Below are 27,364 nucleotides of genomic sequence, written 5' to 3' on the forward strand. Positions count from 1 at the left end.
CCTCTCACCTCTCTGACAGCAGCTCATGGATCCGCTCACTCCGTTCACAAACACGGAAGCAGCATGGCGTTCAACAGCAGCGGCGGCGGCTCCTACAGACAGCAGATTGCACAACAGAGACTGAGGATCATTACCGGACACTTACAGAGACCGGAGGACGATGACTCGGCCATTTCAGCCGTGGAGTGCAAAGCCCCAAGCAGCGAGTCAGATGCCTCCTCCAGTGAGGGGAAGACGGTGCCCAGGAGGAGGTACAAGGCTGTGATGGAGCGGTGGACAAGTCTTTTCCTCTGTTGCTTTAGCTGCTTGTTAAGTCAACTAACAGTCAAGTGACTACTAAACAACAACAGTTGGGTGGCACTGACACACTCACTCTTCGGCTTCACTTTATCTTCTAAACATAAATATCGTGGGAGAGACGCGGCTAAAGCTGGTTAAGTTAGCTGGCTAGCTAACGCGAACAGAGTAGCCATTCATTTGCTACGTAGTGGGTGCGGCTAGCTTTACACTCAGTTTAACGTTGGTGTGGCCGAGTTTCTCAAAGTTTACTCAGCTCTCCCTTGCCCTCTGTGGCTTATAAATGATCGTTTTTTTGGTCGTATGGTGTTTTGTTGAAGTCACTGCTGGTTCAAAATCTTAGCTGGAGTACTAGCGTCACGAGTCTAGCATTTCCGAATGTTCCTCATAAAGTGGTTGAACCGAAATGGCGACATTTTTGTATAACTTAAATTATTGTGGGCGTGTACGTTATGTACTGTACGTAGCTCTAGTGGGGTCTTTTCTCAGATTTGTGTAATTTCCCCCTGGTAATCATGTGTTTGACAGTTTCTTCTTACCATGCTCTGTATCTGTACATGGGCTGTGTGGCTAATCTGAAGTGCACTTATACCAGTTCAATGTTTGGAGGTTTTTCAAGGGGGGTGGAAGGGCCCTTTTTGCGAGATATCCTTTGCATTTGTTATGAAAACAATATCAAAGTTGGCACCACACACATCGGTGCCCTTAGTAAGTCACCTGCCAATTGATGCCTGTCAAGCGAATAGTTTGTCAGACATGTGATTAACAAACAGATAAATGGAATATCAGTTTGTACTGTAGTGTGAGTTTGTGTGGGGTGGGGATGGGGGACCAACGTAAACTCTTAGGAAATTAATACACAGACAGACGGATGTTCCTTGCATTATTAGCTAGATGTCTGTACTTTTATTATACATGTTGGTATTTCGATCATCAACGTATACTGTATAACAACAGTCATTTTTCTTCCAGGATAAGTGGTGGTCTGATTCAACTCCCTTTCTGATTGTACTTACTACTATGTTTCTTTTGACATTTAGTATTCGTCTGATATACAAATTGTTGTTTAAGGTCAATTGCTCCCTGAGTTTGGGAATTTGTCCTTGAGAAATTCATCACATCCTGTTGTTGTCATTGCAACACCAAGATAATAAGAAGTATTATGTGTTATGTCTTTGATTGCCAGGTTTAGGTACTGTACACATTTGAATCAGTAAACATTCCAGTAAGCCTGGGTGATCCCAGCTGAATCTGCTAGTGATTTGGTTTCGCTCTGCAGACATGTCTGGCAAGGATACTGTTTTGTTTTTGTTAATTTACTTCCTCATTAGTAGCACCTTTCATCTTGTATGGTTAGTAAAATGGTTTCAGGGGAAAAGAAGGAACCTGATTTGCCGGTTGTGGGGGACCAAGTTGCAATTTCAGAAACACCTTAATCATTTCCCAACAGCTGAAACATGCCACTGATGCATTGATAAAGAGCAACATATATATTAGGATGACTTACAGTAACTTACCTGTCTATCAGGTACTGTACACTTTGCTGAAGAGCTGCAATGCATCCTGAATTTACTTAAGGTTTAAATATATTAGTTTTTAGAACTATTGCAAAACTGTTCACTTCACTGATCTTAGCTCAACGAAAAATCGTTTGGTCCATAAAATGTCAGAAAATGTTAAAAAATGTTGACCAGTGTTTGTCAAACCTGGAAATGATGATGTTCTCAAATGTCTTGTTTTGTCCATAATCCAAAATGATTGAGTTTTAAAAAAAGCTTCAAACCGTTTAATCGATTATCAAAATGGTTGACGATTCATTTAGTAATCGACTAATAATTGAGTGTATTTTCAATAACTATAACTAGCGTTCTGATTTTTTGGTTTCTTAAATGTGAATATTTTCTGGGTTTTTTTTGCTCCATATAGCAAATAAAGCATTAAAACAGAATAATTTTGTTTGTGAGCAAAACAAGACATTCAAGAACATAATAATTTCCAGGTTTGATAAACCCCAATCAAAGTTTTTCAATTTATAGAAACAATTAAAGAAACTTAAAAGGTTTTTTTCTACAACATTCAACGCTCTCTGTCCTTAGACCCTCAATACATTTAGGGAAACACTCCCTTCAAAAAGTCGGTTGTGAATTAAGTGAAGATGCACCAAGGCTTGGAAATAGCTACTTTTATCACATTAGATTTATTTAGTGCCACGATTATGTTTTTTAACAAAAGCTCTGTAATGGCCTGAAATGATCACTTTCAGACTGGGGTCTGTTCTTGCTGACCTTGCCATCTACTTGCCCCATTTATTGATTCATTTTTTCAGTCAGTATGTTCCACACCTGTGCCAGCATATCAGTTGAGGAGAGGATTCATTAAAATATGACTTGGGTTTGTCACTCTCATTTCTGTTGTCACTCTGAATTTATTGGAAGCTCAATTTTGGAGGGTATTAATCTTAATTATGGCTTTTACTCTACTGTGTTAGCATCCCATCCCAAGTGGCCCATGAGTTATGGTCTCTCTCAATGGAGGTAGCGCTGCAGCATGTCTAAGCACAACATACATCCTCTGTACAGAGATACAGCACGGTTTAACATCATCTTTGGTTATGCTCGCTGATTATAGTGGTATGTTACAAATGCTACTTTCTATTAGTGTTGAGCACTAATAGCAAGTAGCATTTGTTTGCCAAATTCCACATTGCACATCTGGATATATAGTAAGCTCAGCCATTTTGGGGCACTTCCATTAGTAAGTACTAGCTGCATTCCGGGGCAGTTGCTCTGACAGCAAATGCTGCTTCTGTGCTATCTAAGTGGATTCCTGTGCTAAATGATTAGCTGAAGCTTCGTGGACTACAGCAAATGCTTGGGTCTAACCATAAACACTGAGAAGCATTCAAAGTAGCTGTGGGTGTGAATGTCTGCCACTGCCAGGTGTCATAAATGTGAAATATTTTAGTGTGTTAAATGAGCAAACTGCACCCAGCACTGGGGGACTGTAGCTTTCTCTGTTGATTGATATGCTGTTTGAATGTGTCCCTTCTGCTTCTCCATTACTATGTCAACAAGCTGTTTGTTTGTGAGGTTGTCTGCAGATTGTTGTGCAGTCAGAGGCATCCAGGGAATATTGTAGGTGTGCCTCCCCACAGCCTTCCTCTGTAAATTAAAGCAACCGATAGCCAGCCCTGCTTTAGACGAGTCAAAAAGTTGTGAATGAAATGAGGAATGTTTGACAATTTCCTTGCATAGATGTGTTGCTTGGGTTCTTCCTCTATCAGCACAAGGTATCAGATAACAGGAAGGACTCTCCTTTTTATCATGGGCAAATTGTGTATGGCATCCCATAACAGCCCCTGGGGACTGTGGTGCAAATTAAGAATTCACCAGGACAACTCACAAAGGAATAACATTCATATGTATTTTTGCTACTACTTCTGATGATATTTCATGGCATGTGTTTACTCTAGTGTAAGGCATGTGGCTTCTTAACGTAACCTTTGCTAATATTTATCTTTCCACAGGCATGAGATAATGAAATGGAATGGCTGGGGATACAGCGATACAAGATTCCTCTTCAATAAGAAAGGTCAAGCAGAATTTACCGGTAAAAGGTAAACTGCAATGTTTTACCACACTTGTATGTATACATTTCATGCTTTGCTGGTTATTATTACTTAAAGAAATCATTTTTTTGGTACAGCTGTCTTGTTAAGTTTCAGCATTCATTCTTGCCGAAGTGCGTGTGGATGTTTGCCTTGAACATTCTGACAGCCCATGCTGTGTGAACCCAGCTTTTGAGATCAGTTGCTGTTGCCTTCCTACGCTCACAGCAATGTGGTACTACTGCCACCCAGTGGCTGGCATTTGAACTGTTAACTGTCATCTGAGAAGGTCACTGGTTGGGATTTTCAGCTTTCCCAAACTCTGTTGCTCATTAACAGAAAACTCTGCTCAAAAATGGAACATGTGTTTATAATTATTGGTGTGTCGGGGGAGTGTTGTTTAAACACAGTTATTCACTGACAGTTTGCGAAGAAATGTTTAATTTGATTTGGAGTGTGTGGAAACAATGCCATTTTAACTGAATATAACAGAAATGTGTTCTGCACCTTTATGTTAGTCTCACATGGAAAAATAAAGAAGTATAAAGAAGAGATGGGGCTTGATTTATATATTTTATTTGCATTTCTTGTCAAATTCTAAACACAGACGTACCACAAGATGCACAAGGATGTATCTTGACTAATGACTGAATAGTTTTCCCTTGTCTGAGCAGTTGTCACGAACCGCTCTGCTGCCTTTCTATCTGAAAAGCTACACAGGCAGCTTAGACTAACACTGGGGTGCAGTTGAATGAATGTCAAAGATGGTGCTCTCCTCCTCTGCACTCACTGTGACAGAGGCTTTTTCATTCTACAGTTTGTTTCATGGTCTCGACAAAGGCACACCACAGTCCCCTGATAGGCTAGCCCAGGCTGTGCCAGCAGCTCAATTATGCAGGGGATGGCGAGAACAGTCACATGGACAGCACTGTCACTGTTGCTCTACTTGCCTAATAAGCTGATTGTACTCAAACTTCATGCTCTATTGTTATTAGACATAGGCTTTGTTTTTGTTTTTTTTAGAGTAGATAAGACCTGTTTGACTTTTACTGCTGGAAATTACTAATATGTGAGATGTAATTGTTGTTTTGTTTTGTTTGTTTGGTTTTTATTCATATCCATACTAACTATCTTATGTCACATAATGCAGGTATAGACTAAGTGGTCTGATCATCCCTGGCCTGAAAGATTGGATGGAAGGCACATTTGGAGCTAGTGTGCAACACAAATCTCAAGCAACAGTGAGTCAATTTTCATGTTTATTTTTTGGGTCTTCAGGGGATGGTAAAACTTGAGCACAGTTCAAGACCATGTCTTCTTGTTTCAGCCCATTCTGAACAGCAGTTCTGTTCAACCTCCCAACCTTAATGAGGCCTTTGTTGAGGAACTGAAATCAACAGGTGTTCCCTACTCTCATGATGCAGAGGACCGAGTGTTCCGTGCCCATGGTAAGGCAAGCCTGCCACCCCACCCACACGGGAAAAAAGAAAAACATTGAAATATTACCTTTTATTGTTATTTGTAATCTGCAATTTGTGGTATTATTGTACTCTTGTATTTCAGTTTAGCAATTATTGATGTTCATAGTTAAACATCTACGACTTTATTCATCTCATTCCCGTATTTTCTTTTAGGGCACTGCTTACATGAGATCTTTGCCCTCAGAGAAGGGAAAATCGGTCGAGTTCCAGATATGGTCGTGTGGCCAAGTGAGTTCAGAAGTTGTGTCTTCTGTGTGTTTTTTTTTTCTCTATTTCTTTGGATGGAGGGTGCTTCCCACCTAGCATCAGGGTTAATCTCTGCAGAGAAAGATATTTTAATATGGATGAGTTATCAATAATAAGGAGGAGGAGGACGGTTGACACCAAATCCTCCACAGTCTGGTCCCTGCTCAGTACACCCCTGAATTGAAATCTATTTTCTGTTGTTATGGCTTGCATTATTTTATCATGCAAATGAGCGTTGATGGATGGTTGACACTTGATTAGCCGTCTCCTTAATGGGCAGCAAATCACCAAGCAACTGTAGGCATTGTTTCAATGGCATTTTCTTTTTTCTGTACAAATGCAGTACACTACATTTACTATCCCTTTTAATTGATATTTTTGACCAATTATTTACTTTCCCCACTAGTCTCTCCAAGTCATTCTGTAAGTGGAGGTTTAGTTTATTGAACTGTAATCTGTAGGCCAAAGCTGTGTGCTTAATTGGATGGCAAAATGTACCAGAACATGGGTATTTTTCAATGCCTTTAAAACCACTTGAAGCCAGTCAAGCATATCCTTGTGGGTGGACATTGCTACTGCCCCCACTCACTCCACTGTGAATGCTTGTGTTGTCCGTGATTGGCTAAAGCATGCTTGTATTGCTACAGCATACATCTCACCCTGGAGAGCGTAGCTTCATGTGGTCTGACTCTACCTGAGGATAGCCCCAGGCAAGTCATAACCATCAGGAAAATTAGAAAGCACACAGACACTCTGCTGGTCTCCCTGCTCAAATGGCTCTGGCGATACATTTCTTTATTGTCTTCTGCATTCATGTATTGATTTGTACCATCTTATTTTTCAAGTGTTATTTTGTGTCTTTGCAGACTGCCATGATGACGTAGTAAAAATTGTGGAACTGGCGTGCAAACATAATGTTTGTTTAATACCATATGGAGGTGAGTCAGGACATTAAATTCAACATAATAATACCATCTACTGTTTAGGTATTAAGGATGGGTATTTCTAGCAAAATACAATTTGAATAGTATTATTTGTGGTATATTATTCAAATATTCTTAACTCCAGCTCATGAGAGCTAGTGAAGGTAATGCAGTGTTCACAGCGTGTTTAGCTAGCAGAAGCTGCTAGCTAAAGATGCATTCAAAGACCCTTGTAAATGTTATCACTTCTACGGGATCTACAGCATGTTCAGCTTAGAGGAGCAGCTTCAACATGCATTTAAACAATCTCTTTAATTTTAATCAATTGAAGTCCACTGCTTCCACCTTGTGATAATTGGTGCATCAGGTGGTCATTGGAATAGAAAGATGCAATTGCTGATTAAACATGTGTTTTATTAATATATTACAAATAGTCACAATAACTGATCCACTTTTTATAATCAACAAATAATCAAATAATAATAATCAAGAATACTCATGCCCATCCCTAATTAGTAAGTAGATATGTGTTTATTGTACTATTAATACATTATTCTCATTCCATGCATGGGAATTTTACTTTTATTGTTAGTGAAGCCACATAATCCATGAATGAACCAGGCAAATAACCCTAACCCGCTGCCCCACCCTGTCTCCTGTTACTCACTACTGTTTTATGATGGCAGAAGAACGTTCACTGGGTCTTGTATAGTAGTAGTGGAGTTTGTGAAGTGGGTTGTAAAAATTATTTTAATATTAACATAATGTAATGTAAAGCCTTTCTAGAGTCCATGTATTTTAAAGTTGGTTTGCTGCCAGAGCTTGTGTAGGACATAGAAGGTAACTGTGTGTGTGTGTGTGTGTGTGTGTGTATACTATATATACTTTACTGTATGTGTATGTGCATCTGTCCACTTTATTCAAATGGTCCATGCTTCCCTTCTGTATGTATTTTTGATCCTGTTATTTTTTCCTCTCAGGAGGGACAAGTGTCTCCAGTGCTCTGGAGTGCCCCCCTGAGGAAACCCGTTCCATTGTTTCTCTGGATACCTCACAGATGGTACATAAAACACTTGTGTCTGTTGACCTGCACTAATAATAAGAAAAACATAAACAAATTGAAATACTGTCTTATCCTGTTTAATGAATAACTAAAATTGTAATTGTCAGGACTTACTTTTGATGCTTTGTCTGACAGACTGAGTTTTATTAAAGAGTGTTCTCCCACAAATAAAAGTAGAGTGACAAAATATGAAGTCATATATTATATTATGCTATAATATAATGTAATGGTACATTACAAATCATCACAAAGAAGCTTCAGAGTTGATCATACTGTAGCACAAATTCATCATGATTTGAAACCATTGTTCAGGAGCAACTGTGGCTGAAATGACAGCCTGGAGAGAGACTTGTTCTGTCTCACTACTCTTATACAGAGACGCCAGGCCATGAAGTTGGAGCGATATTTTGTCGTCACTCAAAATGTCCATGGCATCAGCCATTAATCTCATGGGAACAGCAACACCTTCACCATGAACATGATAGAGTTTCATTGGTTATAATATAAAATGGTGGCGGATGTCATCAGTACAGTACAGCCCTTTGATCCAGTCGTGCATAGAGGTGATATATAAGCTGTCTTGAAGCTGCTAGCCTAGCAGTCATTGAGTTTGGAGCCACAGACACTAGTGACCAGTGTTCTGTGTCAGGGGTCAGAGGTGAGGTGGCTCCAGTGGAAGCACATGAAAGAACCAGTATGGTAAGAACATAAAGTTTATTACCTCTGGAGAATAATTCATGGCAGGTGTGAAATGACCTCCTGCAGGTAGGGGTAGGCCAAGTGCCCAACGGCCCAAATAAGTGGCATATATAGAATTAGATGTTAAATTGAGTTCAACCTTGAGAAAACTGACTCTTTTCTCTGTCCCTCACCCCCTCTGCACACATTTATCCTGAGACATGTGACCGTCACACTAGAAGGACAAAATTTTAGTGTTGTAAGCAAACTGCCAAGAGACTGTGCTGTTGAGGGCAATATTTTAAGTCAACATAACAGACACAGGTGGGTCTGTAGTTCAGGTTTTTTTATTTAGTCAACTGAAACTAGGAACATTAGAGTATTGTTTTAATACTGTAAGACAGAAGTTACAGCTACGGAATGTTTATTGCATTTTACATGTCTGGTTTCCTTTTTCCTTTTATTTTTATAACTGCAGAACCGCATTCTGTGGATTGATGAGAAAAATCTAACTGCCCATGTGGAAGCTGGCATCGTTGGTCAGGATCTGGAGAGATTAGTAAGTACTGCATACAAATATATATACATATCCATCACTGAAAGAGCTTACATTATGGTCAAGCATGGCATGACTATTCACATGCAAGTCATCCATGCTCAGTCGATCACCTTTAGTACTCTTTGCTCAGAGGATGGAATGGGTTTTAGAAAGGAGTTTGAGACGGGAGCAGAGTGCTGAAGGGGAGAGATTAGAGAGCGAGGCTGTGGTCATGAGCAGATGGCACCATCAAGCTAATTCAGAAAAATGGAGAAGGAGCCGGGCGTTTGATGTAGAGGAATGCGTGAGCTGCATCTAAAGCAGGCTCCACCTCTGCATTTAGACTGGGCCTTTTTGATGGAGCAGATGGGTCTGCATTATAAACTGCCTTCTAAGGGAGTGCTGTGATAAAACAAGGCCTGATTTTACTCCCATATTTTGCTTCTGGTGGGGTTTGTTGCACTTTAAAGCCCTTATTATTATTATTTTTTTTATTATTATGATGACTATTAAATGTTCTGTCTACAATTGTATTCTTCTTGGAGGCTAGACTGTGAAAAAAACAACTGTCTTTTTATTTGTATGAATAAAAAATTGTAAAAGGTGTCCCTGTAAGTGTGCGGCCATCATTTTTCACATGACATCAGTGCTCCAGTCAAGCAGTGGAATCTGAAATGGCACAAATAATGCGCTCAGTGATCTCTCTTCTTAGTCTTTTATGCTCTTTTCTCTTGGTTTATTTTAGGCTATTGTAAAAATCTGCAATGCCATTAAAGTTGGGTTTTAGCATCTCTGCATAAAAAGGAGCAGGGAAATTCAGCAGCAGAGCTGCAATTATGTTTTTTTCCCTGTGCTTTTTTCTTGGTATTAAAACATAGTTGTGGCTTCACATTTGGATTGGTTTCCAAACATTTTGGCTCATTTTTATTGCAACAACTAATGTTTTGTTTTTCTTACAGCTCAATGAGAGTGGCTACTGTACAGGACACGAACCAGACTCCATGGAGTTCAGCTCCCTGGGGGGCTGGGTAGCAACCAGAGCGTCAGGCATGAAGAAGAACATTTATGGAAACATTGAGGACCTGGTCAGTTGGTCACTGTTACTTTTACCTTCTGCTTGTTTGTTCTAAAGAATAGTCAATTATTGCACAGTAATTTCAAAATAAATCATTACCAAAACATTTTGGACTTTAGCCTCATTGCTAAAAATGCAGTGGTCACAGGCTCAGTTAATAGGTTGAAATACGTGTCACATGTTTGATGTTTTTGTTTCTAAAAGTGTTGCTGTTTTCCTGGCTGAATAGGTTGTCCACATGAAGATGGTGACCCCTCGAGGTGTCATTGAAAAGAGTTGTCAGGGCCCACGTATGTCTACAGGGCCGGACATTCACCACTTCATCCTGGGTTCTGAAGGTTTGCTGCTTTTCTCATGTGATTTCAGTAAATCCAAGCATATTGGCATGTGTGTAAGGTGGTGCTTTAACTTAGGTTTGTGGGTCTGTAAAATCTTGGTGATAAAACAGTAACATCAGGACAGTTCTCATGCTGTGGGTGTGAACTTCTTACATATTAACCAGCTTTTCTGAAGACATGATCCTGAGCGCTGTTAGTTAGGAACCAGCCACTGTCCTCCCCACCCCATCTGTAGTGCCCTGTCCTTGTGAGCGCCCACAGAGAATACTGCCATATGCCAGGTTCCCCTACATAATGAGGAGGTTCAGACTCTCTTGGCATCGTTATGTTATACAGCTGTGGATACCGACTTTATACTCGCCCTACAAAGCTCAGCAATCTGCTCCCTGACTGGCCTTGGATCTCACCAGAAGTCTCCATTTTTACTACTTAAGAGTCTTTCCAAACCACTCTAAGATCAAAATCAAATTTGATGTTAAAGAATTGTGTTCTATATTGCTAAATGAGCATTTGCCTAAATACAAGGTTTAAAAATATTTGCATTGTGACTCTTCTGATTAACTCCTAGTTATACAGTATAAGCCACTCTCTTACAGTCAGTGTAGACCAGTTTAAAGTGGTCATCCTGTTTGAGCCTGAATGACACTTTATTTATGTCTGAAAAATATGTGCCATAAGTTGTAAAATCATGAGTTTATGTAGTCACCCATGTTTTTGTAGTTTCCCTTTCATCTTTCTTCTCTAATGTGATGTGCTCTGTGGCTGTCTAATTGTATGACGAAAAGGCTTAATCTTTTAAAAATATAATTTTATATATAAATTAATGTAATAATATATATATTTTTTGCAGTTTACAATTTATCCCAATTGATAAGAGTATTGCAACATATATAAGTGTGTAGAGTAAGAGGTTTGAAGGTGAGTTTGCTGTGTATTGGTGCACAAGTAGAGATAGGTCAGGAACACATGCCTCTGAGAGGTATTCGTTCTTCTGGGAGACATAACACCAGGGCGAAGAGGTCATACCACCATGCAGTTTCATTAAAATTATCTATCTCCTCACCCCAGAAATCCCATCCTGCAGTCTTAGAGCAGGCAGCAGCAACAACAACAACAACTACGACGCACCCCCCTCTAAAAAAAATGTCCTGCATATTAAGTGGAGCACATCCTTTTTATTTGAAATGACTGTTAAACCTTGAGTTTCTCATTAAGTGTACAAGTACTTTCACCAGTGTAAATAATGATTGGAATAATCAATGGTAATCCCTTTGTCCTGAGTAGGATCGGAAGGATGTAATGTATATGTATGTGAATCTAACAGTACTAAAATAATGTACAAAATTAGTTTCATATTTTTCCCCATCACAAATACAGCCTTTCATATTCAAAGCAGAGAAAATTGTAAAAGTCAATATTTGTCTCACCAAATACTAATCTTATAAAATGAGTTTGCTTCAGTAATGGTTAAAATGGTACTGCAGCATTTCTTTGTATTTCACTTTCCTCTAGGAAAATGTTGTTCTGACCTTGCTGTTCTTATTAACTCTATTTAGTCCTTCCCCTTTCTCTTGTTCTCTCCCTCCCTCCCTCTGTAATGATTCCCCCTGGCCATTATCAGTAGGGAGGAGCCTGTCTTGCTTAAAACCTAATTGAAAACTCACATGTTTTCCAGTAGACCACTAGGGGGCAGCATGTGTCATGTAGTGTCACTTTTGGAGGCTCTTAAATATCGTGGATTAGCTATGTACAGAGGAGATGTATCTGTAAATTAACTTTGTTTGTAGTTATTCAAACCAATCAGGCTGCAGAAAATGAAACGCTTTGGTGTAAATCTTAAGTCTGAAATTGGCCGAAACTTAAATCTATCTACAAATTAAAGAAATGTCTGTCTGTCCTTTTAATTGCATAAATGTAGAGCAGTTCACTCGACAGTCTTCAAACAGTGCATGCAGTGTGGGGTTTGAAGAAGAAAATGCAACCGATATACTGTATATTTCTAAAAGAGCCTCTTCTGCTCCCTCGCACAGCACGATAATCAACAGTCAACTGTGTGATGTATTATATTATACTATATTACAGTCATTTCAACAATTTTTAAGTATGAAACAAGTCAAGAAACAGGACTATGGTTTTAGAATTTTGAAAATGAGTCCAGTAATTAGAACTGTCTGGTAAATTAAGAAAGAAGAAACAATGTTTGATAGGTAAAAAAAAAGTCTTAGGTCTTTGGAAGGAGAACACGGTAATACATTTAAAAAAAAATAATAATTTAGTACATATCCACTATGTCCTCCTTCGACACAAATAATAAGCAGGCAGACAAGCAGCACCTAAACCAACCCCAACTGTCTTGGTGGAGGTAATTAGTCCAACACTGATTTTGTTCCATTACCAGTACATCACAATACTAATGGCTAGTTTGTATTGCAATAATTTAACCTTTTTTTTTATTTCAGAGGATCAAATTGAAAACAATCTTCCAAGCTTTATTGCTTTATAGTTCTCTGCCTTTTTTTTATATCTTTAGTAACGACAGTGAAGTGTTATGCCTTTTTAAATCATGAAATAAATGCATTCATTCATTCAAATGCAGAAAAATTATGTCTCAAAATTCAAACATCAAGAAGCTACTTAGAGTAAATGGAGTGCGTGTGGATATGGGTTGAACAAGAGCACCTTTGTGTGAATATTTATGTGGCCTCAAACAAAGCAGCAGATGTAATGTCAGTTTAACGGCAACAGACGTGTGTCATTAGCAGTTGCTACTAGCCACAAATATTTCAGCTGAACTGATACTGGCAGAATAAGTAGTTAAAGCATTTAGATGACATATGCTTAAACTAATTTATTTATGAATTCTGATGTTTTATTGGCTATATATCCTCTTCTACGTGATGCTCTAATGTTCTCTGCCGTTGTCAAACGATGATTCACACAATGTTTTCTCCGACATTTGTCATTTTTAATGGCAGCAGTTGGGTTTTGGTGTTATGATGGATTTTCTTTATTTTGTGTAATGACATTAGGATAAAAGTCTGACTAGAATTCTTGTTGCTGAGATTTATTATCACAGCAATCGAGTTTTACATTTATTTTTTCGCCATGTACTCTGTGTTTGTCAAACATTTCCCAAAAGAGCAGCCATAGAAAACAAGAACCTAAATCTTTTCTTCTTGGTTCTCGTATGCTATTTTTTTTCTTTCTTTTGAGGCCATTTAAAAATTCTATTCTATTCTAAAATGTATGTGTATATTTTTTGGTCATTCGGCGTAAATTTCACGAGTCTTTGTGGTGATGAAAGGTACGTACAGGGTAGCAAACATTACTCCCTGGCTTAAGTTTACCCTGATCTTGAATCTCAGACAGGCTTGCATAACATTACAGCTTCAGCAGCACCAGCTAATAACCAACAGTTTTCTGGCTTCAGAGGTTTTTCTTTACCTGTTTATGTGGGGGCTACTTCTGGCCTCACTGCCTTTGATAGAGCACTGCTTTATTTCTTCATGCTCATGAGCTGATAAATCTTAGTTGTCCCCCAGTGTGCGGTAGAAAACCAGATCTGCCCGTTGAAATGTGAGACAAAGGTCACACCAAAAACCCTTGGGACATGTATGGGAGCCCTGTAAAACCATATTAAGTTCCGCTTTTAGAGGCAATTTAAGCCATGCAAATGATGGTACTTGATTTACTTCTGTTTGTGCTACTCAAAATCTCTTACTGTGATTTTCCACAGGAACCCTGGGTGTGGTTACTGAAGTAACGATGAAGATTCGTCCCATGCCAGAGTATCAGAAATATGGCTCTGTTGTTTTCCCTAATTTTGAGCAGGGAGTTGCTTGTCTGCGGGAGATTGCAAAACAGGTAAAGTGATTCTCTCTCTTATAGCATGTGTAATGACTATGTAGGATGCTTAACCTAACTTCAGCAATCACTTTTAAATCTCTTAATCTCTTTTTAAACCTAGTTCAAACTATTTTGCTGACATAAATCAGACAAAAATTCAAAAAAAGTATTATTTTAATCTTGCACTCTGATAAAACACAATTAGCCCCAACGGAGTAAGAAAAATGACAATCTCATGTTAAGACTCGTTAAGACTTTACTGCACCAACATCACAGAACATTCCATGTTTTAATTAATAAACATCATATAAAGTATGCATGCATCTTTTATTGCTGTGCATGTCATTGTAACATGGTTTGTTCCATTTTATAATGACTCATACCTAAAGGTCCTGATGCAGCAAGCGCACAAACTGAAAGTGGATCTTTATTACTGCTGGTGATTCTTAACTCTATGCTTTGGTAAATTTCAGGATGGTGAATTAGCAAATGAATGAACATTGCACAGATCCTTTTTATCTGTTCTTATGCAGTCATTTTGCAGAAACAAACTAATATAGATCACCCTTTTCCCCCCCCCCCAGAGATGTGCTCCAGCATCAGTACGGCTCATGGATAATGAACAATTTAAATTTGGTAAGTTTTATTTGACCATTTACAAAAAAAGCTTTTCCTCACTATAATTACTGATTTCTATATAATAACATAAATCTTTACATCCTGTAACACTTATTTTTAAGTGTTCTTACATTTTCAGCTCCAGAAAGACACACATCAGGCCTTTAACCAACCAGCAGCATAGTAGTGATCCTGTTTTTTTGCTTTTTTAAAGCCTTTTTCCATACCATAGAGATTTCAAATCAATATTTGGGTTGGTGTTGCATTGTATCTCAGAGAGAACAATGGATGGCAATGCCACAGTATGGAACCCTTTTTTTTTTATTTCTCTCTCTTAACCTTCTCTGCTGAATTGTTACATTGATTATAATTTACACACATATATTCATATACATACATAAAAAACATTAAAGCAAGATAAAAAATGACTGTGGCCAAAATTAAGTTGTTACATTGAAGTTGTTTTTTTTGTAATGTTGTTCCTTAAGGTCTAGTGGGATGCATGTGGCATAACCAGAGATCTCTGCAAAGTTCCCCAGTCTCGAGGGATCTCATTATCTTCACTACATTTTCACTTTTCACAGAGTAGGCACTTCTTAGCATTAAGTAGGGAAGATGAAGCGACCAGGTTTTTCACTAATAACTAAAACGCATGGCTCTGTGATATCGTCTTGGGCTTATTAGTGGCTTGTCCTCACTTTTAATCATGCTGGCTGTTGAGTAAGGAGAGTTGATGTATTCACTGTTCTTTTTCAGATTGGAACTACAAGTACAATTTAGCACTGCCTGTCTTTACACAAGATGAAAAATGAGAATGATGTAATAAGTAGCAGTGTCTGTTGATGTGTAAAAAAAACAAAAACCCAACCAAACCACAGAGGGGAGTGTTGAAAGTGAAATAATGCCAAGTATAGGTGTAATTTTCTCCCACTGGATGTTTACTATTTAATTAACGGGTATGATGGCTGTGAGAGACCTGAAGACCTGCAATCAAATTTTGGAATGGAAACAATTAGGACACTAAGTGATGAAGAGACTTGAGCATGGAGGGAAATAAATGAACTGTTAAGTCTCGGCGACATCACCCATGACTTCCCTGCTGTGATTGATAACCATCCCATTGGCCCCGGCCCCTCATTTTCACTTGTCCACAGGCGCTTTTGTGCGTCCGATCAAGAATAAATCAAAAAGTGCGGGTGAGGAAGACGGATATCGCCATGTCAACCCCGCTTCCCTTCGGAAACGCTCTGATTTATAGTCGCTGTCGCTGGAAGCCACTGACCAGTTGTAAAGTTATTCAAATATTACCATTTGTTTTTCCTCCTTTGTCTGAAACGCCAAATAAATCGGACTCACTTACCCTCTCGCAGAACTAAAGGATGCAAGCGGAAAAATGTGACAAATATGTGGAAAATATTATCTGATTTCATGTGAATAAATGTAAGCTGACTTTTTCTTATCTGATATTTTCTCAGGTCATGCTCTGAAACCTCAAGTGTCTTCCATTTTCACATCCTTTGTGGATGGGTTGAAGAAATTTTACATCACCAAGGTAAAAAAAAAACAAAGTAAAATAAATAGAAGTGAACATCACACAGTTTGCTTGCTGCAGTTGTTTTTAATAAAAATGAATCCCAACTCTTAAATCACTAGTTCAAAGGGTTTGACCCCAACCGCCTGTGTGTGGCCACCCTGCTGTTTGAGGGAAACAGAGACAGGGTCCTGCAGCATGAGAAGCAAGTTTATGACATTGCTGCGAAATTTGGGTGAGTAGTTTTAGAACACATGCACTACACAAAAATCACGTGAACGTTCCTGGTTTGTAAGAACAGAAATGACAATGCACCATGGAGTGGGATTTTAAACATTGTAGGGAGCTGCCTGAGGCTTTGATGTCACTTTATTTAACCAGCACTTGTATTAAAGGATGGAGAAGCACAGTTACACACTTCAGACTTGATCTTCCACTCAGTAGTTTGTCTCAGTTTGTACTGATGGATCACCTGTGGATGTCCTCCTGTCAGGCCAGCATTTATGTTCAAGTAAATGTGGTGTGGGTGGTGATAGTGGGGCATGGCTCCCCTTGGGCAGCACAGGGCGAGGGGACACGGCCTGAAAGTGCTTCGCTCTTGTGATCGATCATGAAATGGATCAATGGGGACTTTTGGTGGGAATCAGTTACATGTCAGCCTGAGAGAAATGCTTTTTCTATCCTGTCTAGCGTGTTTTAAACCTCTAACAGAAGCATCACAGGGCTGTTAATCCTAACCTTTGTGCAGTCAACTACTCATAATGGTAATGGCTGTAAAGTCATAATTCAACACATTGTTCCAGTAAAGAAGTGTTCACTGATTTGGGGAGAAAAGGAAAAAAAAAATTGTGTCCATAACAGATTGGTTTATTTTATATTTTTACATTTATACAGCAATATAACAAGTGAACTGATATGGGTGAGTATTTGCTATTGTTTATTTTGTTAATAAGATGGTATTATTGCTTTACATGATGTTAAAAAATGAATTTTACACACTGTTTACATTTGTATGACTGTTGGTCAGATTTTGAAGGTTTTCATTTCCCATTACTATCATGTTTTCTTGATGGAAACAACTCGGGCAGCTCCTTGTTAAAGCAGGAAACACAGCCATTCTTTGGTGTATGACAATTTAAAATCTAAATTAAATTTAATTTACATCAGTCTGCTCATTTATAAACAATAAATAAATATGAAAGTAAACCTTGTACCCATGTTTGTATAATAATTATTCATTTACAACAGAAAAGTTTACTTACTTAAACATTTGCTTGTTGATTGAAACCTGAACCAGGAAGAAACCAGAAGATCATTACTCTAGAGTGTAAACACAGGGATATAAGTGGATCTCCTCAGTGCTCCTCACTGGACAATGTCACTGATTTCTTCCTGAGTACGATTGACTGACTGATTATATAAATTACTGTAAGTTTTAGTGTTTGGCTCAGTGCCTGGATTTGCAGGTAGCTGGAGCCCTTCCCTGGTAATATCCAGCAATTAAATTATAAGAGACTTGTCAGTTACATGCAGCACCCACTGCTTTATTGCATTATTTCAAATAAATTGCGATCACCCATCAGATCAAGTGCCAGTGATGGATTAGTGTGGGTTCTATGAGGAATATTTTCTTCTGGTGTTGGGGAAACAGGAAGAAGGGCCAAAATCAATATAGTGATTTTCTAATGAGCTTGGCCTGATTCGTTTGGGTGGTAGATGAAAATCTGATTACCCACTGCAGGTGATTGATGTGTGGCTGACCTGTGGCGATGCATGGAGCATAGCTTCATTGATCTGCACAATGTTGAGTGACAGGATCCCAAGCAGCTGTTGTGAGAGGGAGCAGTCTGACCAACAAAGCTGAAAGAGAAGCGCTGTTAAATATTAACCCTGTTATCTGCTTCCAGGGGCCTGGCAGCTGGAGAGGACAATGGTCAAAGGGGTTACATGCTGACCTTCGTCATCGCTTACCTCCGGGTGGGTCACTCCTCTGGCTTTTTTTTTAACTGCCTGAGCTGATGGGCAAGTGGGGTGGGCAGTGTGACAGCAGATAGGATAGTGAGCCACACAGAAAAGCCACAGAATTTGACCTCGGGAGATCTTTGATTTGATCTGGTCACAGTAACTGTCGGGATGTCCAACACTGAGGTATCTGCATCATGAAGGCAGCACAGTGGCTGCGGTCAGGTTGACAATGGAGAGTCGTCTTTGGTCATTTCTGTCAGACGGGTTTTATAATCGCACAAATGTTTAACTGGACCACTGATGGCTTTCTGTTGTGACTTTTTCAAGCTATTATGTAATGATTGAAGAGTATTTTCCCTGTTAACGTTTGCCCAGGAGAAAGCTGATCTATTGGCCATACATTACAGGATACTCAAATATTACTGTTACTATAAAATAATCATTATATACAATATTGTCAGAAAAAATTTAACTCAAAATCTTAACAGCAAAACTTGTGAGTTACAGTTGTCCAGCGAGGAATAAACACGCACCCTTCATTCTTTTCTGACGTGTAATTTAAAAAACAGTTTTGTATTGTTAATATACTGTAGTTAAATCAATGAGCATACATTCCGAAAAAACTAAGTTGTGTAGCCAGCTTAAGAAAACGGGAAAACCACACAATTATCAGCCTGATAATGCTAATGTGTTCTGCACAGGACTTGGGGATGGACTACTATGTAATTGGAGAGTCCTTTGAAACTTCTGTGCCTTGGGACAGGTATATACACAGAATTGATTGTTGTTGTTGTTTTAAAATTCACTACTCACCTCTCATACATTCAGATCTCAGGGGGTTTTCTGAGGAATCCTACCTTTTCCTTCCTCCTTTTGTCTTAACCTCTGTCTTTGACATTCACCTTTGTGCCTTTCCCCTCCTCCATGTTCAACCAGTTCTGTGTTTTGCAGAAGCTTTGCCTCTTCTGCTTCTGCTCGACATTATTGCTACACACATGCAGAAGAGGGATCTTTATGTTTTCAGAGTAGCATAGGCACAGACTCGGCTCACATCCACATGTGATTTTGCATTTTCCACGTTTTGACCATTTTTTTTTTACACACATAAACAAACAGAAGCACATGTGGCTCCCTGTCGTGGAACATGCCTAACGGGACAGACCAAGAGATCAGGCAGTGGAGCGAGCATATGTGCCTGGCTCATTACCCGTCCTCCCTCCTCTCCCTCCACATTCCACACATGGCTGCACATCCTTAGGACTGGCAGCCATTTTCACACCATGGTGGTCATCATGTCTGTCTCCTCTCCTCTTCTCTGCTGGCCCTGTGGCTGTTTTCTATGTTATACGACTGTTTCAATGCTAATTGATTGATCTCAATGTTTTAAAATATACATGTATCACAGTTTGAATGGAACCATTAACATTCCATTAATTCCTTGTGACATTTCTCTCTGTGTTCTCTCTGTTTTGTCAAGTTCAGACTTGAATTCTTCATCTGTCACTTAATTTATTTGCAGGGTGTTGGACATGTGCCGGAATGTGAAGGCACGCATTGTCCACGAGTGTAAAGAGAGAGGAGTTCAGTTTCCACCATTGTCCACATGCAGGTATTGTTTTAGACTAGGAGCTTTAACACAGTCACAATATTTAGTTGGGCTCAAAATATATATACGAGTCGCAGAAACGGAACACAATTTTCCAAACAAGCACCAGAAACACTCAAAGTGTTATTAAATAATAAGAAGAATTTTATTTTATTATTATTATTATTATAATAATAATAATAATCTTTTTTTTTAACTATGGAAAATCCATAAAATCCCACACAAAATTCCTGAAATTAGCTGAAATTTATGCTTTCATGTAGCTCATTTTGTCTAAGCAACAGTCAAAAATCCAAAAATATCAAATTTAAAATATAAAATATAGGAGCAATGAGAAGCAAAATCCAAAAAAAACCATAATGGGCAACTGGAACAGTTATAGAAATCTTTAGAAACTTGTCAATTGGCATTTTTTCCTCTATTCTTCCTGCCTAAACTCTGTTTTTCCATTCCACAATACAAGCCAACGTCTCAAAAATGTTGGAACATGACTGGTGCCATAAAAAGACCAAAACCATTAACATCTTCTTTAGTGCTTATCAACTACTCTTCTTTGTCTGTGACACTCCTACACCCCCAAGCCTCTTCATTCATACTAAAGGAATGAGTTACAAATATTAACTTTGTCTTTTTAAAAGAGACTAAGTCACTTCATCGGCTGACACAGTGTTGTAGCTTTTAGAAAACTTCAAACACAATGTGTTGCTTTTGTAGAACACGGTATGCTAGCAAGTATTTACAGCAACAGGAAGGTGCATGTTGAATTGATTTTCTAATAACTACAGTACCCACATACTTTGTGATGAAGGAGCTTGTCACCCAGGGCAAGAGTGTGGCTCACTGATGTGTTTTTAATAGTCGTTGGACAACCATGGCGGTCTGTGGCCCCATAAAGAAAAGGTGTAGTCAACAATTATAAATGTTGACTAAACACAAGTGATTGAGAAGAACATCACTTCAACTAAATAATGTCTGAAATTGGCTAAATCTGTGCCGTGAATCAAATATGAATGACTTCTTCATGTCTTTGATAGCAAAATCAACAGTATTTTCTTTTAATTTGATAACAAAAATGTGTTGAGGTTTGAGGTTGCATATCCATTCCCCAACCTAGTGAGTTATTTGGAATCTCTCTCCCTCACACTCACACTCGCACACAGACACACACACAGACAGGCAAGCGAACAGTCTGTCAGACGGTGAGCCGGTTGAGGAGCACCAGGCTGCTGCTTGCCGATTGAGGACCGATTAGGCCTCAGCCTGATTATGCTACAGCCATTCATTTCCCGGCTGCAGTCTGTCACATGATTGATTTGTCCATTTAACCTCCAGAACAGTCAGTGTGCCAGGTGATGGGGCATGTCAAATGAACAAGGGCTCCGCACCCTGCTCCCCACAGGGAACAAGCCCCCACCCCTCACCCCCCACCCCCTAAATAACAAAAAACAAAACTGAATTCAAATGTAGCTCAGATGGCTTAGTAAAACTATTTGGTGGCCATTTAATATCTGGTTAATATGTGATTTAGAACAGATTGAAATCTTTGTTTTTTTACAGGGTGACTCAGACATATGACGCCGGAGCCTGCGTCTACTTCTACTTTGCCTTCAACTACAGAGGACTCAGCGATCCAGTACATGTGTATGAACAAGTGGAGGTAAGTCCAGTTTTGTTTCTTATCAATATTATGCCCCAGTCCAGTCTTTTCATAGAATACAGTTACGCATGATGGGATGGTAGGTTGTCTCGCCTGCATCCCACAGAGTGAATATGAGTGTGGTTTTATTTTTCTTTCCCAGCATGCTGCTAGAGAAGAAATCCTGGCCAGCGGAGGAAGCTTGTCGCATCACCATGGAGGTACGAAGTTGAAAGGAATATCATGCTAAACATATCAAGTCTGTTTTTGCAAATGTGTACTGGGAAAACACATGCACATTACTCACGAGTCACACTATGACAGTTTTGTAGCGTGACCATTTATATTTACACCTCCGAAATTACAATTTATGAAAAGAGACTGCTCTGAGTGGCATTGACGACACTGCGAGCTATCCCAGCGTGCTCTTCCATGCTAGCGAGCAGTTGGTCCGACATCTTTCATTGGTTCCCTCGCAAAAAAAAAGGGTGCAAAATATCTTCCTGCAGCTCGGATGAATGGCTCTGACTTCGGTATTTGTTCATTTCACCAGTGACCAAATGAAACGTGAGCAGGGGAGGGGAGCGAAACAACTCTCTGGGCCCCATCAGGGCTAACCGAAATGGCTGCCTTATCTATATTGCCATCCGCCTTGCTGTTTTCATACATCACTTCAGGCTATTCATCACACCTGTCAAAAACAGTATGCAGTGAATCAGCTGTGATATTAAATCACAATTTTTCCTGAAGGCGGGGACAGGTTCAAAATTAAAAGATTGCTAATAAAAAGGAGGCGGCGGGGCTGGTGTAAATGATGCTGCCGTTATCACCGGGTGTATACTGACCTCCAAACGGTGGCCTGGCCACCCCAAGCAGCACAGGGAGGTGACAGGGAGGAGAGGAGGGGATATTGATGCTTCTCCCGTGTGCAAGGCCCACTCTGTAATTGTGATTAATAACAGTGGGGCTTGCTATCAGGGCGCAGACAGGCCGGTTTGTCTGCCCACAATCAGCGCTTGACAAATGGAGCTAGTTTCACAGTTTTTGTGTATCAAACAAAACAGATGTAGTCAAGGATGGTGAGGTGGGAGGGCAGAGGAGGAAATATACATTTCTGTGGCCTCCATGTTTACAGCAGGTCAGCACTGTGCAGTGTGGGCGTGAGTAAGTGAATCTAGAGCGCTCTCTCTCTCACTCTCTCTCTCTCTCTCTCTCTCTCTCTCTCTTCCTGTAGAACATCATACTCGGCTTACACCGCCATGTGTTGACTGCTCTCCATCACACAAACATAATAGCAAGTGCGTCTTCACTGAGTGTCGAGATTCACTCGCACCAGCTGACAGGCTTTACCTTTGTTACATGCTTTGGTGCGGTTTGGTTTGGGAGCTGGGAGAAATGTTGTCTTTAAGTAGGTCACCAGTGTCGAAGCGGTGAAAAGTTGTTCAACATCCATCAACAGGAGAGTCTTCCATCTATCAGCCTGGCACTGTGACTTCTCAGCCAATACTGCTCCTTGGCCATATCACAGCAATGCAGGGCCACTGCTTTAACTGTCTTTCATGTCCCAGCCCCCATTTGTCAGAAAAAAAAAATCACAACTTGAAATAAGTGTGTGAGAGGGGATGAAGCTCAGTTCAGTCTCTCCATTCTCCTCTGTATTGAGGCCACCCCTGGGTACCCACCATCCTCACCCCACCTTCGGGCTCCACAGAGCTCCTTTCTCTCCAGGTCTGTCAAATGTGGCTCCACACAGGTCACTGCACTCAGGAGGTTGGAAAATGACCTGATTTGGTGAAGTTCCCCTTGTGCCATTCATCCTGTACTTCCCCAGGCTTTCCCACAAAAGAAAAATATATTACCACCTCACGTCGTCTTCTTTTTTTTTTTCAAAACCCTGTCATTTAAAATAAGTACCTGCACTTCTTTGCATGTCTCAGCTGCACAGACCAAGCATGGTGAGATTGATTGCAATAGCAAGCAAAAAAGAGAGACTATGACAAGATAGATGTGTAAATTATCGCAGTGATGGAGGCAATGATGCAGTCCCAGCACCTTCTGTTTTCTCTCCTCAGAGGAAGGAGGGATGGAGGTGGAACAAGGGGGAAGGAGTGAGGAGGAGGAGGAGGTGGTGGTGGTAGAGAGCAGGATACTTCTTTTAGTTATTGGGTAGCAGCTGATTGGTCCCTCTGACACCATCTGGAGGTTTGTGTGGTGCGAGGGTCTCTGGTGACCCCACTGTCTGCCCTGTTTTGTCAGGAGACGGGCCTCACGAGCCTCATGCCTGATTTCCATCTGGGTTTCCTGGCTGGGCTCTGATAACACGGTGCTCTAACGTGTCAGGGCGACCGACTCTCTCAACACGCTCTGTTAACATAGAGGCTCCCTGCTCGTGATGCAGAGGAAGGTGTGTGAACGCTGTCCTCACACACCTTTCTATTTTCACTTGTCTGTATCTAATCTCAGCAGATTACACTGCTGGTGTAAGAGTTTACCTAGCGGGCAGCACCTGTTTCAGGCTGGACTGTTCCCAACATTATCTTTTTGACTTTCGGTGTAAAGATATTGAGTGTTTCTCTTTTGACGTGACCTCCAAACGTATATGTACATTTATTCAGCTCTGACATATCTAACGTTAATTTCCTCACTGTCAGACTAATGGTGTATTTTGTATAATGCAGTTTGGTTCCTCTTAACATCTAGTTATTTTTTTAAGCAGTTTTTCCTCTGACACATTTCAACCCCCTCATGCTGGAGGGGCCGTCCTTGTTGACCTAATGTTGCTCACTGTGTGTCTGTGACATTGCACATCAAACAGAGCTGTCTTTGGATCATATGAGCAGGGCCTTTTTAAATAAGTCAAGATGTTTGGGTCCACCTTAGATGATATAGCACCACAGTAGTTCAGATTCCTCAACAAACTAAATTAACAAATAAATGGATAAAAATGGATAATTATGGACTTGGACAAATTGATACTGTGATCTCATTCTCTCTCCAGGTTTCTTAACTGTCATTTGAAGGCAAATTATAAAGAAATATGACTCTTTGGGGAAAAAAATGTACATTTAAAACTTTGACATCTCTATATCACTGCAGTTGTTCCGTTTCTGCTTCAATATTTAGGTTGAAAATAAAAATGTAAAAGCTTACACATTTTCACAGTTTGGACACAAAACACTGTGTGCACCTTTTTGTTCCCCACTCTCAGAAAATCTGAAGTTTCTGTTTTACTTGAAGTTTCCCAACAAGAGTTTGGCTCCAGTGAGGTTTCTCATCTTCCACAGTCACCAGACCTCTCACTGGCTCCAGACTCTCCACTTAGAACCTGTCGGGCACAGGCGCTGTGGAGTATGTCGGACTGGACAGCTGGTGAAGCAGTGGGCACCCGCACTAGGCTTCATGCCACACTTACTCCTCAGGTTGGGAGGGTTTAGTAGCGGGGAGGGTGAAGAGCAGCTGAGAGCCTCAGTCTTGCTGACAGAAGACCATTGTGTGCTGCTCCATGGTTGGCTTTGGCACCCTGTTGGCGTTCAGGCCCGTGTCAGAGGCCACAGAGTAGCGTTCAAGACAAGCAAGCACAACACCCTCACAGGTCAGCAGGAAGAGTGCGCTCGTGTGCACAATGAGACAGAAAAGGCCCCGGTGACTCTGGAGGGGAGTGCTGGCTCAAAGAGTGAGGGAGCTGGGGACGGCCCACTACAACTGCCAGCCGGCCTCCTCCTCTGGGAACACACAGAGCCTAATGAGTTTGATAGTCTGCTGAGCTCCATAAATCATGCCATGCAAAACATTTCTCCTCTCTGAATAAAAGCATTTATCACCCTCTGTTTATTCACTCACTCTTACAAGATTGATTGGCTTCCAGCAGCCTGCTGAGCAATCAGCCGTGCCGATTCCTCTATTTCTCCCCCTTCGGTCTTCTTCTTTGAGTTTATTTATCTATTTATATTTTTTTTTTTTCTCTCTCTTCTCTGTCATTCAGTGGGGAAACTTCGGAAGGCGTGGATGAGAGAGACCATCTCCAATGTTGGCATGGGCATGCTGCAGTCTGTCAAGGACTACGTAGACCCCGCTAACATCTTTGGCAACAGGAACCTTTTGTGATTTCCCGCTCCTGTTCATCTTTACTTCCCCCTTTTTCTAAAAAAAAAAAAATAAATAAATAACCATGTTGTGTGTTTTGGATTAATCAATACTAACTGTGAATTCAAAATTGACAGATATCATCCAGTGCCATTTAATTATGCACCCCCAAAACCTTTTTATTCGGCATTATATTGCACTCGATTCGCTGTAACAATCACTTGCGTTAAAGTTAATTTTTTGCTGTTGTGTCGCAGCCTCGGCTCACGTGAGCGATGGCCACAATGCTTCCCGACATGATGCTACTAAAATGAGATTTTTGTTGTATTTGCTTTCTCTAAATGTTCTTGCCAAAATAGTTCACCTTGTGTGTGTTTGTGTTGGTATGTGTGTGGCACTTCTTTAGTGGTAAATTCTAGAGGAATGCGCTCTCTAAAGCTCTGTGCCTTTGTAAAGCTTTTCTCTGCCTTCCCCATCTCCTACTGCACACTGGTGTAGTGGAGTCTCCTTGTGAAGCAGGACAGACTTGGACATGACGTTTTCAGTGTCTCCTGTTTGTCTTTTTCATTCCCTCAGGCCTTTTGTTGTACTGACCTATTGCCATAAGAGACATTGTAATTGACGCGTGTGCGTTTACACCCCTCCTGACAGACTTGTTATACTACACCCTTAGCACCACCAAAATGTAAACATTCTTTTCAGCTCTAGTGTGATTACAAAGAGAGATATTCCTTATGTAAGTTTTTGTACTGAACACATTTGCATGGTTTGTTGGCGAGAAAGTGACGTGGAGGGGGGGAAAAGGGAAAACCATCCCTGCTTCAGTGTGATTGAGTATGCAGTTTACGGTCTCTTTATTCCGGTGCTCACATTGTACCAAAGACTTGACACGTCAGATCATGCAAACATACAGTTGACATCTGTTTGTGTAACCGACATCTTCACACGCTTTCACAGCTAACAGCTTAAAGAGAGAGAGAGAAAAACATTTTTTTAAATCCTCATAATATGCAATGATATCCCTTCTGAGAGCTGTAAAATGTAGAAATTTGTTATTGTTACACGTGCTAAAACTTTCTAATAAACACTTATGTTTGCTAAGACCCTGTATTGACATTGGTGTTACTTAAAAGCTCCTCCACTCCTGAGGCCGTTGATCTTGTAAACTGCCTCTTTGTTACCCGTGTTGTTAACAGTTACTGTCATGTACTGCTATTTGATACCCGACTTGTACTATTTAAACGTATCATTTTGAAGCGAAGTCTACCTTAACTGTATGAGACCTTAATTTAAGTCTGTACATCGTGTTTTCTCTGACCACCATGTCCTTGTTTTTTAAATCCCTGAAATTAAAATTCCTAGAAAAAAGATTTAACTAAAGAGTTTGGACCTGCTACCTGAAATTTAACCCCTGTGTCAAAAACACGTGAGAGCTTTTGAATGTGATGGATGTACCTTTTTTGTTACTGTCCACCTGTAAACTGTAGTAACATCCATGTACATTTTGTCCATGCTGTTTGTGCAATAAATTGATTAAAGTTTAACTACTAAATAACCTGTCACGACTCTTTGGAGCGCACAGACAACACTGTAAAGACCGCAGACACAACCCCCCCCCCTCGCACATCATTTCCTGTTCAGCTCTTCAACGGTAGCCTTTAGTTATGTTGACACACAGTGCTCGGAGGGTCAACTGGATCCTGAGAGCTGTGTATTTTATTATTTGCTCTTCCTCTCAACCTGCACCACTAAGCTCAAGGTAGTCCAGCAGAGAGGCGTTTAACGCGACCTGTCTTTTGCTTCTTGGCAGGCTTTTAGTGGGTTTTTTTTTCA

At 40.2% G+C, this 27,364-nt stretch overlaps 1 protein-coding gene across 1 annotated transcript; it reads left to right on the forward strand.

Moving 5' to 3' along the window:
- agps (alkylglycerone phosphate synthase) lies at positions 1–27,083 on the forward strand. Its single transcript, XM_044016460.1, has 20 exons — positions 1–251; positions 3,824–3,913; positions 5,055–5,145; positions 5,232–5,352; positions 5,539–5,613; positions 6,498–6,569; positions 7,535–7,614; positions 8,774–8,854; positions 9,793–9,918; positions 10,138–10,246; positions 13,983–14,110; positions 14,677–14,728; positions 16,186–16,262; positions 16,364–16,476; positions 18,149–18,218; positions 18,908–18,969; positions 19,726–19,815; positions 21,370–21,469; positions 21,612–21,669; positions 25,431–27,083. Exons 1-20 carry the CDS (start codon positions 64–66, stop codon positions 25,550–25,552), a joined length of 1,905 nt encoding a protein of 634 aa, XP_043872395.1. The 5' UTR covers positions 1–63; the 3' UTR covers positions 25,553–27,083.
- The last annotated feature ends 281 nt before the right edge of the window (positions 27,084–27,364 follow it).

The sequence above is a fragment of the Solea senegalensis genome, linkage group LG2, assembly GCF_019176455.1.
Source record: "Solea senegalensis isolate Sse05_10M linkage group LG2, IFAPA_SoseM_1, whole genome shotgun sequence".
Lineage (NCBI taxonomy): Eukaryota > Metazoa > Chordata > Actinopteri > Pleuronectiformes > Soleidae > Solea > Solea senegalensis.